General features: G+C 52.5%; 1 protein-coding gene across 1 annotated transcript; it reads left to right on the top strand.

Annotated features, from left to right (window-relative positions):
• The first annotated feature begins 10,389 nt into the window (after positions 1-10,389).
• Positions 10,390-11,830, top strand: Rps15 (ribosomal protein S15). Its single transcript, NM_017151.2, has 4 exons — positions 10,390-10,413; positions 10,724-10,809; positions 11,349-11,583; positions 11,684-11,830. The coding sequence occupies exons 1-4, from the start codon at positions 10,411-10,413 to the stop codon at positions 11,795-11,797; spliced, it is 438 nt and encodes a 145-aa protein (NP_058847.1). The 5' UTR covers positions 10,390-10,410; the 3' UTR covers positions 11,798-11,830.
• The last annotated feature ends 295 nt before the right edge of the window (positions 11,831-12,125 follow it).

The following is a 12,125-nucleotide window of genomic DNA, read 5'->3' as shown; positions in this document are numbered from 1 at the left end:
AGGTCTCTGGTTCTTTGTTGTTGATTTTTTGTTTTGGTCTGTTTGTTTGTTTGTTTGTTTGTTTGAGACAGGGTTTCCCTGTGTAGCACTAGCTGTCCTGGAGCTAACGTTGTACATCAGGCTGGCCTCAGACTCACAGAGCCACCATCCTCTGTCTCTGGAGTGCTGGGATTAAAGGTGTGGGTCAACACCACCTGAGGCAGGGTCCCTTAATCAAACCAGGAAATCTACTGCCCCTGGGGCATGCTGGGATAATAGATGTGTGCCCTGCCCTGTTTGTTTGTTTCTTTTAAGACAAGGCTTCACAGCTGGGAGACGATGCCTCAAACCTTTGATCTCAGTGCATGGAAGGCTGAGGCAGTTGGATCTTTGAGTTTGAGGCTAGAGTGAGTTCCGAGACAGCTAGGGCTACCTAGAGAGAAGTCCTGCCTCAAAAAACAAAAGGGGGGCAGGGTACTACTTGGTAAACACAGGAACTCACAACAATCCTGCTTCTACCTCCAGGTGATGAATAGTGATTTTAATGGGTATGACTGCGTGCATGTAGGTCTATGAATTGTGCCAGTGCCTTCTGCTCTCCGAGGCCAGAAGAGGGCATCAATCACATCCCTTGGTTAGCAGTCACCCGGGCGCTGGCCTCTGCAGAGCAGCAGTGGCTCTGAGCTGAACCATCCCTGCAGCACCCACCACCCATTCTTTTTTTTTTTTTAAACATTTATTTATTTATTATGTATACATCATACAGCTTTCTGCCTGCATGTATGCACCTGCAGGCCAGAAGAGGGCACCAGACCTGATTATAGATGGATGTGAGCCACCATGTGGTTGCTGGGAATTGAACTCAGGACCTCTGGAAGAGCAGTCAGTGCTCTTAACCGCTGAGCCATCTCTCCAGCCCCCCCACCACCCATTCTTAATTTTGAGGTGCGTTCTCACGTAGCTCAGGCTGACCTCCAGCCTGCAGTTCCTGGCCCTCCTGTCTGTGGGGCTGAGAGGCAGGAGTCACTACTTCACCCAGCTCACGTTGGGACTGCAACCCAAGGCTTGGTGCACCCTGAACTTGGCTATTCATGCCCAAGAACCGCTGCCTTCTCCTCCTCCTCCGCCTCCCCTTCCTCCTCCTCTTTTTCTTTAATTCACAGGTACTTATTTAAGTGTATGTGTTTTGCCTGCAAGTATAACTGTGTCTGTGCCTAGTGCTGGAGGTGGACAGAAGAGGGCTTCAAATCCCCTGGGAGTAGGGTTATACATAATCGGATGGGTGCCCCAGTCTTTGGAAGAGCAGCCAGTGCTCTTAACCAAAGGTCTCACTGTTCCTCCCAGCCTGCCTGGACTCAAGAGAGCCCCCTACTTCAGCCTTCCCAGTAGGCGGGACATGGTTTTGCACACACACACACACACACACACACACACCAGGGCTAATTTTTTTTTTTAAAGATTTATTTAGGGCTGGAGAGATGGCTCAGCAGCGGTTAAAAGCACCCGACTGCTCTTCCAGAGGTGCTGAGTTCAATTCCCAGCAACCACATGGTGGCTCACAACCATCTGTAAAGAGATCCGATGCTATGCCCTCTTCTGGTGTATCTGAAGACAGCTACAGTGTACTCATATACATTAAATAAATAAATCTTTTTTTTTAAGATTTATTTATTTATTATATATAAGTACACTGTAGCTGTCTTCACACACACCAGAAGAGGGCATCAGATCCCATTACAGATGGCTGTGAGCCACCATGTGGTTTCTGGGAATTGAACTCAGGACCTCTGGAAGAGCAGTCAGTGCTCTTAACCTCTGAGTCACCTCTCCAGCCCACCAGGGCTAATTCTTTAACCTCACATGTCTGTGCCCGAGTAACAGACCCAGCTGAAAGACCCCAGCTTAGCAGCAGTAACGCCATTTTGCAAGGCTGTACTTAAGATGACTGGTTCAGGGAAAGGTTAGAACACTGAGTACACAGCGGCTGCCAAGCAAGATATGTTTGGTTGAAGGCCTGGCAACAGGACGACTTCGGTTGAGCACCTGACAATGAAAAAAAGCCCCAGGAGAGGTCCCACACCCTGGTGGGGGGCCGAGTCAGTCGTTATGTTCCAAGAAGGTAGCTAAGAAACTTGCCCCCGGGCTGAACCCTTGGGGGGCCGAGTCAGCCATTATGTTTCAAGAAGGTAGCTAGGAAACTTGCCCCCGGGCTAAACCCTTGCCATATTAGAATCCACCAATTATATCCCTGTAACCATGCATCTGCTTCTGTATGCTTGCTTCTGCTCCCCAAAATCCTATAAAAGCCCATCCTTGGTTCCGTGGGGCGCGCCAGTCCCCCGAGTGACTGAAGCGCCCGCAGGTGCCTGTGCCTGTGTATCCCGACAATAAACCAAATCCTCTTGCTGATTGCATCCTGTGGTGTCTCGGTCTGGTCTTTGGAGTTGGAGGGTCTCCATCCTGAGGGAAAGTTCTCCCTGAGAGCTTTTCATTTGGTGCATGGGCCGGGAAAGGAGATCCTCCACCCAGGGACCACCGACCACCCACTGGGAGGTAAGCCGGCCGACGTCTGTCTGTCTGTCTAATTTTGTCTCGTTCTACCTTATTCTGTCTGTTCTGTGAGCGCTCAGCCAGGTCTGTTCTGTGGGCGCTCAGCCAAGTCTGTTCTGTGAGCGCTCAGCCAGGTTGTTTGGAATTTGGGCGGGACGAAGAAGGAGCTGACGAGCTCGGACTTCTCGCCCCGCAGCCCTGGAAGACGTTCCAAGGGTGCTAGGGGCCCGACTTTTCAGGCCCCAATCTGGGACTCTGGTTAGAGGAGAAAGATCCGGACTAACGGCACCTCTGTCTGTATTTTTGGCTTTCAGAGGGCCCCGGACTTTTGCCACCTCCATCTGACTTTTTGCTTTCAGTTTGGTACCAAAGCCGTGCAGCACGCCTGTCTGTTGTTTGTTTGACTGTTGGTGTTGTTTGTTTTCTCTGTGTCCTAATCTTCCTTAGAACTAACATGGGACAGTCCCTAACAACGCCCCTAAGTCTCACTCTTGATCATTGGAAAGACGTCCACGACCGGGCACACAACCAGTCCGTCGAGGTTAAAAAAGGAAAATGGCAGACTCTCTGCACATCCGAGTGGCCCACCTTCGGAGCCGGATGGCCAGTGAATGACACATTTAATAAGATCATTATTTTACAGGTTAAAGATCGGGCCGTCCACGGACATCCTGACCAGGTTTCTTATATTATCACTTGAGAGAGTCTCGCCTTAAACCCCCCCCCCCGGGCGGAACCCTTCGTGGACCCGAATTGGCCTCCCCTCAACCCCCAGCCTGCCCCCTCGGCCCCGCCCGGTCTGCCAGCCACGTCTTCCTCTCTCTACCTTTGTGAAATCAGAGCCTTCTAAGAAACCTGTCCTCCCGGCAGACCCAAACTCCCCTCTCATAGATCTTCTCTCTGACAGGCCCGGCTAAAACGGAGGAGGCAGAGCCGCGGGCCAGATCAGTTGCCGGGCCACAGTCTGATAAGGGTTTCTCCCCTGTCGCAGGGAGATTGCACAATAAGCGCGAGGTGATGCCAGATTCAACCTCCCAGGCTTTCCCACTTAGACAGGGAACCGGTGGCCAGACCCAATACTGGCCGTTTTCAGCAGCTGACATTTACAATTGGAAACAACACAACCCTTCTTTCTCCAAAGATCCGGTGACACTCACCGACCTAATAGAATCTGTTTTACTTACCCACCAGCCTACTTGGGATGACTGCCAACAGCTCTTACAGTCCCTCTTAACCTCAAAAAAAAAAAAAAAAAAAACAAAAAAACAAAGAGTGTTCCTAGAGGCCAAAAAGCATGTTCTGGGAGATGATGGGCGTCCCACCCAGCTGCCTGAGGACCAAACTGGGATTTTAATACAGCTGAAGGTAAGGGACACCTACGCCTTTATCGCCAGTTGCTTCTAGCGGGTCTCCGAGGGGCTATACGACGCCCTACTAATTTGGCTCAGGTAAAACAGGTATTACAGGAAGCAGGGGAAAACTCCCTCCACCTTTCTAGAGAGACTTAAGGAGGCCTACCGTATGTACACTCCCTATGACCCAGATGACCCAGGACAAATGACGAGTGTCTCTATGTCCTTCATCTGGCAGGCTGCTCCAGATATCAGGACTAAGTTACAGAGGTTAGAAAATTTGCAGGGCTATACATTACAGGATTTACTTAAAGAAGCTAAAAAGATTTTTAATAAGAGAGAGATAAAAAAAGAAACAAAGAATTGAGTCGAATCTTGGCCGCCGTAGTTCAGGGCCAAAAAAGGAAGGGAGATAGGGGGGAGCTCGAAAGGGGCTGAAGCTGGATAAAGATCAATGTGGCTATTACAAAGAGAAAGGGCACTGGGCCAGAGAGTGCCCCAAGAAGCCTGGCGGACCCCGAAAGCCTCGACCACGAACCTCCCTCTTGGCTCTAGATAAAGATTAGGGAGGTCAGGGCCAGGAGCCCCCCCCCCCCTGAGCCCAGGGTAACGCTTAAGTTGGGGGGCAGCCGGTTACTTTCCTGGTAGACACAGGAGCCCAACATTCAGTCCTCACTCAAGCTTCAGGACAACTCAGCGACCGGACGGCCTGGGTACAAAGAGCTACTGGTGAGAAACAATACCGATGGACTACGGACCGCCGGGTTCAGCTGGCTACTGGTAAGGTGACCCATTCCTTCTTACATGTTCCGGACTGCCCGTACCCTCTGCTGGGCCATGATCTTCTCACCAAACTAAAAGCACAAATTCATTTTGAGAAAGGAGGGGCCCAAATAACTGGCCCCTACGGAACTCCCCTTCAATTTCTATGAATATAGACTATATGAACTGGGACAGGACAAGCCACAATCCCTAGAAATAGACACTTGGGTCACGAATTTTCCACTGGCTTGGGCAGAGACTGGTGGGATGGGGTTGGCACTCCAACAGCCCCCCTTAATTACACAGTTAAAGGCCACTACAACTCCAGTCTCCATAAAACAATACCCCCTGTCACATGAAGCTTATCAAGGTATAAGGCCTCACATTAGGAGGCTTCTAGATCAAGGCATCCTAATCCCCTGCCGGTCGCCTTGAAATACGCCTCTTCTGCCTGTTAAGAAACCCGACACTGGAGATTATAGGCCAGTACAAGACTTGAGAAAGGTCAACAAGAGGATAGAAGATATTCATCCGACTGTTCCAAACCCTTACAATTTGCTCAGTAACTGTTCATCGATGAGAAACAGGGGTATGCTAAAGGGGTCCTAACACAAAGGTTGGGACTCTGAAAACGCCCTGTGGCCTACCTGTCTAAAAAATTGGACCCTGTGGCCTCCGGCTGGCCACCGTGCCTAAAGATGGTGGCTGCTATTGCTGTCCTGATCAAGGACGCTGGAAAATTGACTTTGGGACAGCCACTCACCATCCTAGCACCCCACGCAGTGGAGGCCTTGGTAAAGCAGCCCCCAGACCGCTGGCTCTCTAATTCTCACACCAAGCCTTGTTACTGGATGCAGAACGGGTTCAGTTTGGGCCCGTAGTCGCCCTCAATCCTGCCACCTTGCTTCCTCTACCAGAGAAGGCAAAACAACATGACTGCCTACAAATCCTCACAGAAGTACATAAAACCAGGCCGGACCTATCGGACCAGCCTCTTCAGAATGCTGACCACACATGGTACACGGATGACAACAGCTTCTTGGCAGAGGGAGAGTGAAAGGCTGGAGCTGCGGTCACTACGGAGGACAAAGTGATTTGGGCGAAAGCCCTGCCTGCTGGTACCTCCGCACAACGGGCTGAACTCATCGCCTTGACTCAGGCGCTCAAGATGACAAAAGGTAAGAGGCTAAATATATATACAGACAGTCGTTATGCCTTTGCCACGGCACACATCCACGGGGAGATCTACCAGAGGCAGGAGCTGCTCACATCTGAGGGTAAAGATATGGCTAAAATTCTGGCCCTCTTAGAAGCCCTATTCTTGCCCAAAAGACTGAGTACATTGTCCAGGACACCAGAAAGGACACAACCCAGAGGCACGAAGAAACCGGCTGGCCGATGCCACGGCGCGAAAAGCGGCCATGAGCAAACAAATCTTGCCCTTAAATAGCCCAGACCAACCCACGCCCCCACCAGTGGGACAAACCAGTTGGGTTTATGCCCATGAGGACATAGAGCTCCTAAAAAAATGGGGGCCATCTACCACCCTCAACTAAAACAGTGGGTCTACAAAGGACTTTTGAATTGATCTCCTTTTTACATAAGAAGATAAAAACCTTACTAGATCGAGAAGAGATAAATCTGTGTTTTTTTTTAATTGAGACAAAGCGATACAAAAGGTGACTGAGAGTTACAAAGCGTGTGCTCAGGTTAACCTGGGAAGGACCATGATTGGACAAGGAGTTCGTCCTAGGGGACACCGTCCCGACATCCATTGGGAAATTGATTTTACTGAAATTAAACCAGGTATATATAGATACAAGTATCTCCTAGTGTTTATAGACACCTTCTCAGGATGGGTCAAAGCCTTCCCCACGAAGCACGAGACTACAAAAATGGTCACCAAGAAGCTCCTCGAGGAAATCTTTCCCAGGTATGACATGCCTCAAGCGTTGGGGTCAGACAACGGGCCCGCTTTCGTCTCCCAAGTAAGTCAGTTGGTGGCCAAATTGCTGGGGATTGATTGGAAATTACATTGTGCCTATAGACCCCAGAGTTCAGGTCAGGTAGAACACATGAATAAAACAATTAAAGAGACTTTATCCAAACTAACGCTTGCAACTGGCTCAAAGGATTGGGTGGCCCTCCTTCCCCTAGTTCTATATCGGGCCCGGAATACCCCGGGCCCCCATGGTCTAACTCCTTTTGAAATAATGTATGGAACACCACCCCCATTTGTCCATTTCTTTGATTCAAACATTGCTGATTTTGCTGACAGCCCTTCTCTGAGGGCCCATTTACAGGCCCTACAGATTGTGCAGAGAGACGTCTGGGGACCTTTGGCCGCTGCTTACCAGGACAAGCTTGAGCATCCGGTGGTGCCACACCCGTTCCAGATTGGAGACACCGTGTGGGTACACAGACACCAGACCAAAAATCTCGAGCCACGGTGAAAAGGACCCTACACCGTCCTCCTGACTACCCCGACCGCCCTAAAGGTAGACGGAGTCTCGGCTTAGATCCACACACCACACGTCAAGGCAGTCCGGTCTGAGGAATTGACTAATCACAACACTACACCCCAGACATGGAGAGTTCAGCGCACTCCAAACCTTAAAGTTAAAACTCCTACGTGGCTCCTCCTAGCCCTTTTGTGGCCTAGAGTCAGTGGGGGAATAAGCCCCCACCAGACAGAAATTTCTTGACCAAGTCGAGTGAAAGATTTCACTCTAAGTTAGCAAAAAATGGGGGAATGAAAGACCCCAGCTTAGCAGCAGTAACGCCATTTTGCAAGGCTGTACTTAAGATGACTGGTTCAGGGAAAGGTTAGAACACTGAGTACACAGCGGCTGCCAAGCAAGATATGTTTGGTTGAAGGCCTGGCAACAGGACGACTTCGGTTGAGCACCTGACAATGAAAAAAAGCCCCAGGAGAGGTCCCACACCCTGGTGGGGGGCCGAGTCAGTCGTTATGTTCCAAGAAGGTAGCTAAGAAACTTGCCCCCGGGCTGAACCCTTGGGGGGCCGAGTCAGCCGTTATGTTTCAAGAAGGTAGCTAGGAAACTTGCCCCCGGGCTAAACCCTTGCCATATTAGAATCCACCAATTATATCCCTGTAACCATGCATCTGCTTCTGTATGCTTGCTTCTGCTCCCCAAAATCCTATAAAAGCCCATCCTTGGTTCCGTGGGGCGCGCCAGTCCCCCGAGTGACTGAAGCGCCCGCAGGTGCCTGTGCCTGTGTATCCCGACAATAAACCAAATCCTCTTGCTGATTGCATCCTGTGGTGTCTCGGTCTGGTCTTTGGAGTTGGAGGGTCTCCATCCTGAGGGAAAGTTCTCCCTGAGAGCTTTTCACCAGCCATGCACCAAGTTAGCTTCCTTTGGATTTAAGCCCGGGGGGCTCTCAGGGAACCCCTCCCTGCTGGTAGCTCTGTCATTGCAACACATCATTAACCTCCTCCAACCGGCTTTGAACCCCTGAACCATTCCTACTTGTAAGTAATAACTTAGTGAATGCTTGCTGTCTAATGGATTACAGAGTATGCACCTGAGGTAGCCACTGCCAGGAGCATCCCTGTCACCTGGAACCCAGGGTGCTGACTCTGGACGGTCTTAAGTTTTAAACCTGCCAGGATTTAGTGAGGGGATCTTTCTTTCCCTGGCCACACACCCCTCCCTCCCCTCTCTCCTCCCCTCCCCTCTCTCCTCCCCTCCCCTCTCTCCCCTCTCCCCCCTCTCCTCTTCTCTCTCTCTCTCTCTCTCTCTCTCTCTCTCTCTCTCTCTCTCTCTCTCTCCCCTTTTTTTTTCACACAGCATTTCTCTGGACAGCCTTGGCTGTCCTGGCCACCACTGTCTGCCCTCTCCTCTCTCTTTCAAGATGGCGTCTCTCTGTAGCTCATCCAGTCTGCTCTGCCTTCTGTGTACACTGCATCTGCCTCTGCTGCTGGACTTTGCTACTTTGTGGGTTGCTCTTCTTCCATTCTTCTCCACCCCTCTCCTACCCTTTCAACCCCCGACCACTAGATAAGAGGGAAAAGTGCTGAACAGGAAGCCACATTCCTCAGACCACTTCCTGCTGATTTGAGGCATCGAGTTGCTTGGGGCAAATTGGATCTTCGGGGTCAGGACATCTAATTCCTTCTTCAGACACGTCTATCCATTTTACACATACGAGTACACCGCAGCTGTCTTCAGACACACCGGAACCATTACAGATGGTTGTGAGCCACCATGTCGCCTCTGGGACCTCTGGAAGGGCAGTCGGTGCTCTTACCCACTGAGCCATCTCTCCAGCTCCTTCTTGTTTCTTCTTTGTGCATGACTACTTAACAAACTGTGACCAACTGCAAGCAATGCATGCCACCATGCCTGACCAAGGGACATCGATGGCCCAGCACAGTCAGCTGAGTGGCACAAATCTGTTGTGCCAGCTCTCTGGAGGCAGAGGCAGGAGGGTCACAAGCTAAAGGTCATTTCCAGCAACACAACAGGATTGAGGCCAGCCTGAGCTAAACAAAACCCCCGTCTAAACCACAAAGAAGTAGGAGTTGTTGGCATTTAGTCTAGGCTCCGCCCCACGGTTACCTGGCAACAGCCAGGTGTGCCTGACTCACTGTAAAGCGGCTGCTTGCCCCCTCCTCTTGCTCTCCTGCCCTTCCTCCCAACCCCTCCTTCACCCCATGCTCATGGTCGGCCTCTACTCCCCTCTCCCTACCCCCTCTGGCTTTCTCTCCCTCAACTCCCCTCCCCATGTCCTGAATAAACTCCATTCTATACTATACCGTCGTGTGGCTGGTCCCTCGAGGGGAAGGGATGCCTCAGCCTGGGCGCACAGAGGCACCCCTTCCCCACACCTGACTGCACCTCCACCAAACATATTCCCTCTCTCCAGATCTTTTTATGAAGCTCACTGGGACAGGGATTTTGCTGCCATGCTTGAAGACCTTGCTGAAGAGAGAGGACTGATCCCTCCACGTTGTCCTCTAACCCCCACGCTTTTGAGGTGGCAGGCTCACACATCCCACAAGTAAAGCAGACAAGATAAGCCGGGCGTGGTGGACACTCAGGAGGCAGTGACAGGCAGATCTTTCTCTGAGTTAGAGGACAGCCTGGTTTCACAGGCTGGGTGCTTAGTAAGACCCTGACTCAAAACTATTTTGAAATAAAAATACAAAATCATCCAGATGGTGGTGGCCTTGCCTTTGATCCCAGCGTCCAGGAGGCAGAGACAGGAGGGTCTCTGATTTCCTGGACAGCCTGGTCTACAGAGTGAGTTCCAGGACAGCCAGGGCTACACAGAGAAACCCGTCTGCGCCCCCCTCCCAAAAAATGTATGTATAGATTTCGTGGCTACTTCATAACCGTAATTTTGCTACTATTAGGAACCGTAAAATATCTGTTATGGCGCCTCCAAAGAGGTTGTGACCCACGGATTGAGAATCGCTGCTTGAGACCTTGTACATGAGACAGAAACACAAAGACAAAGAAGACAAGGAAAAACACACAGAAACGGGAGAAAGAGACACACATCCGAAAGGACCGAGCGAAGGAGAAATAGGGACTGAAAGACAGACACAAAAACCCCAAAGGGAGCCACACCCCTCCGAGGTTAGCTGCGCTCGTCGCTATGCCCTCCGGACAGCAGGGGGCAATAGCGAGTCTCCGAGGGCGGAAGCTCCTGTGCGGCGGGAGGCGGGGCCTCCCAGCAGAGCTCGCGATAACTGCGCAGCCGCTGACACCGCTTCCTTTTCCCAGCAGCCGCCAAGATGGTGAGTATGTGTCTTCTTCGCTCTCTGCGCCAGTGTATCCGTCGCCATCCTCCCGGGGCCCTTTCGCAGGACTCGGGAGTCCCTGCTCGGGGATGGAGCGATGTGCTCGGGTCCTCGGAGACTGCGGATGGCGGGTGCGGAAGGGCCTGGAAGGCTGCGGGCGGCCGCGGGGCTGTGTATCGCCTCGTCGGGCCTTCGTAGCCGGGAGCGGGTAGCCTTAACGGGCAGCTGTGCAGCTCGCGCAGTCCGCCTCCGGGGCTCCCGGGAAAGAACGGCGAGCTCCCGCTAACCCCGACTCGCGCTCACGCAGGCCGAAGTGGAGCAGAAGAAAAAGCGAACCTTCCGCAAGTTCACCTACCGTGGCGTGGACCTCGACCAGCTGCTGGACATGTCCTAGTAAGAGGCCCCGTCACCTTGGTCCGCTGGGTTTCTGTCCGTTTGCGTGTTTTTTTTCTGTGCATGGTGCTGGAGATGGAGACAGGAACTTAACACACAAAAACCACACGGAGAGACGACTCCCGATCTTCCTGTCTCAACCTCTCAAGTGTTTGGGTCACCATCACGGTGCTGGGCATCAAACTCGGGGCGTCCTGGCCTCCCAGGCAAGCGCTCTACCAGCTCAGTCACTGAAACTGTTTTACAGTGTTTATGGCGACCCTGCCTCCGTCTCCAGCATGGCTGACTGACAGGCCTTCTCCAGGCCTCCCTGTGACCGAGGGGAAAATCAACCAGGGCTTGACAATTGGTCTGGGTGTGCTGTGTTTTGATTGGGTGGGCTGGAGGGTTGTGTCCTGGAGGTTGGCCACAGTACTTGGAGAGGACTTTTGAACCGGGTTGGTGGATTTGGTGCAGCCTCCTTCCCCTGGGTGGTCCACATCCTGGGGTCTCCAGACCGCAGGAGTGCTCAGGCCCTGAGCCACCCCCTTCTCCCACAGTGAGCAGCTGATGCAGTTGTACAGCGCCCGGCAGAGACGGCGCCTGAACCGAGGCCTGCGGAGGAAGCAGCACTCACTGCTCAAGCGCTTGAGGAAGGCCAAGAAGGAGGCGCCACCCATGGAGAAGCCGGAGGTCGTGAAGACCCACCTTAGGGACATGATCATTCTGCCCGAGATGGTCGGCAGCATGGTGGGTGTGTACAACGGCAAGACCTTCAACCAGGTGGAGATCAAAGTGAGTGTGGTCTGGGGGTGTGACCCGGCGGGTGGCTGCCCGCGGCCGCAGCTGCTCACACTTACTCACACTTGCTGCTCTGCTTACTCTCCCCCTGCAGCCCGAGATGATCGGCCACTACCTGGGCGAGTTCTCCATCACCTACAAGCCTGTGAAGCACGGCCGGCCCGGCATTGGTGCCACCCACTCCTCCCGATTTATCCCCCTCAAGTAGTGGGGACAATAAAGACTCGTTTTCAGCCCTGGATTCTGGTTTTTCCTGGGGGGGTTGGGGCTGGTCCCTGTGCTTGGAACCCGGAGCCCTTGGTGGCTGTCGCTCCTTCAGGATGGAGGTGAATGGTTACATGTAGCCTCCTTTTGCTTCTCCAGCGGCCCAACATTGCGAGCTGAACATTAGGAAGGGTGTAGGCCTGGGAGGTGGTGGCTCCAGATTTGAGCACGGGTCGGCAGGGTCCCCTCAGTCAGCGCAGGTGAACACTGCAGGAAGTGCTTGTGTGGGAGGGGATTGCCATGACAGTGGCACACAGGAGGCCTGCTGTCCT

The sequence above is a fragment of the Rattus norvegicus genome, chromosome 7 (assembly GCF_021556685.1).
Source record: "Rattus norvegicus strain SHRSP/BbbUtx chromosome 7, alternate assembly SHRSP_T2T, whole genome shotgun sequence".
NCBI classification, from domain to species: domain Eukaryota; kingdom Metazoa; phylum Chordata; class Mammalia; order Rodentia; family Muridae; genus Rattus; species Rattus norvegicus.
The sequence above is the reverse complement of the archived record's forward strand: the minus strand, read 5'-3'. Positions and strand labels throughout refer to the sequence as shown.

Excerpts from the sequence above, each read along its gene's own strand:
- Rps15 (NM_017151.2), top strand. Across the intron at positions 10,810-11,348 it reads CAGCTGCTGGACATGTCCTA|TGAGCAGCTGATGCAGTTGT; the intron begins GTAAGAGGCCCC and ends CTTCTCCCACAG. Across the intron at positions 11,584-11,683 it reads TCAACCAGGTGGAGATCAAA|CCCGAGATGATCGGCCACTA; the intron begins GTGAGTGTGGTC and ends CTCCCCCTGCAG.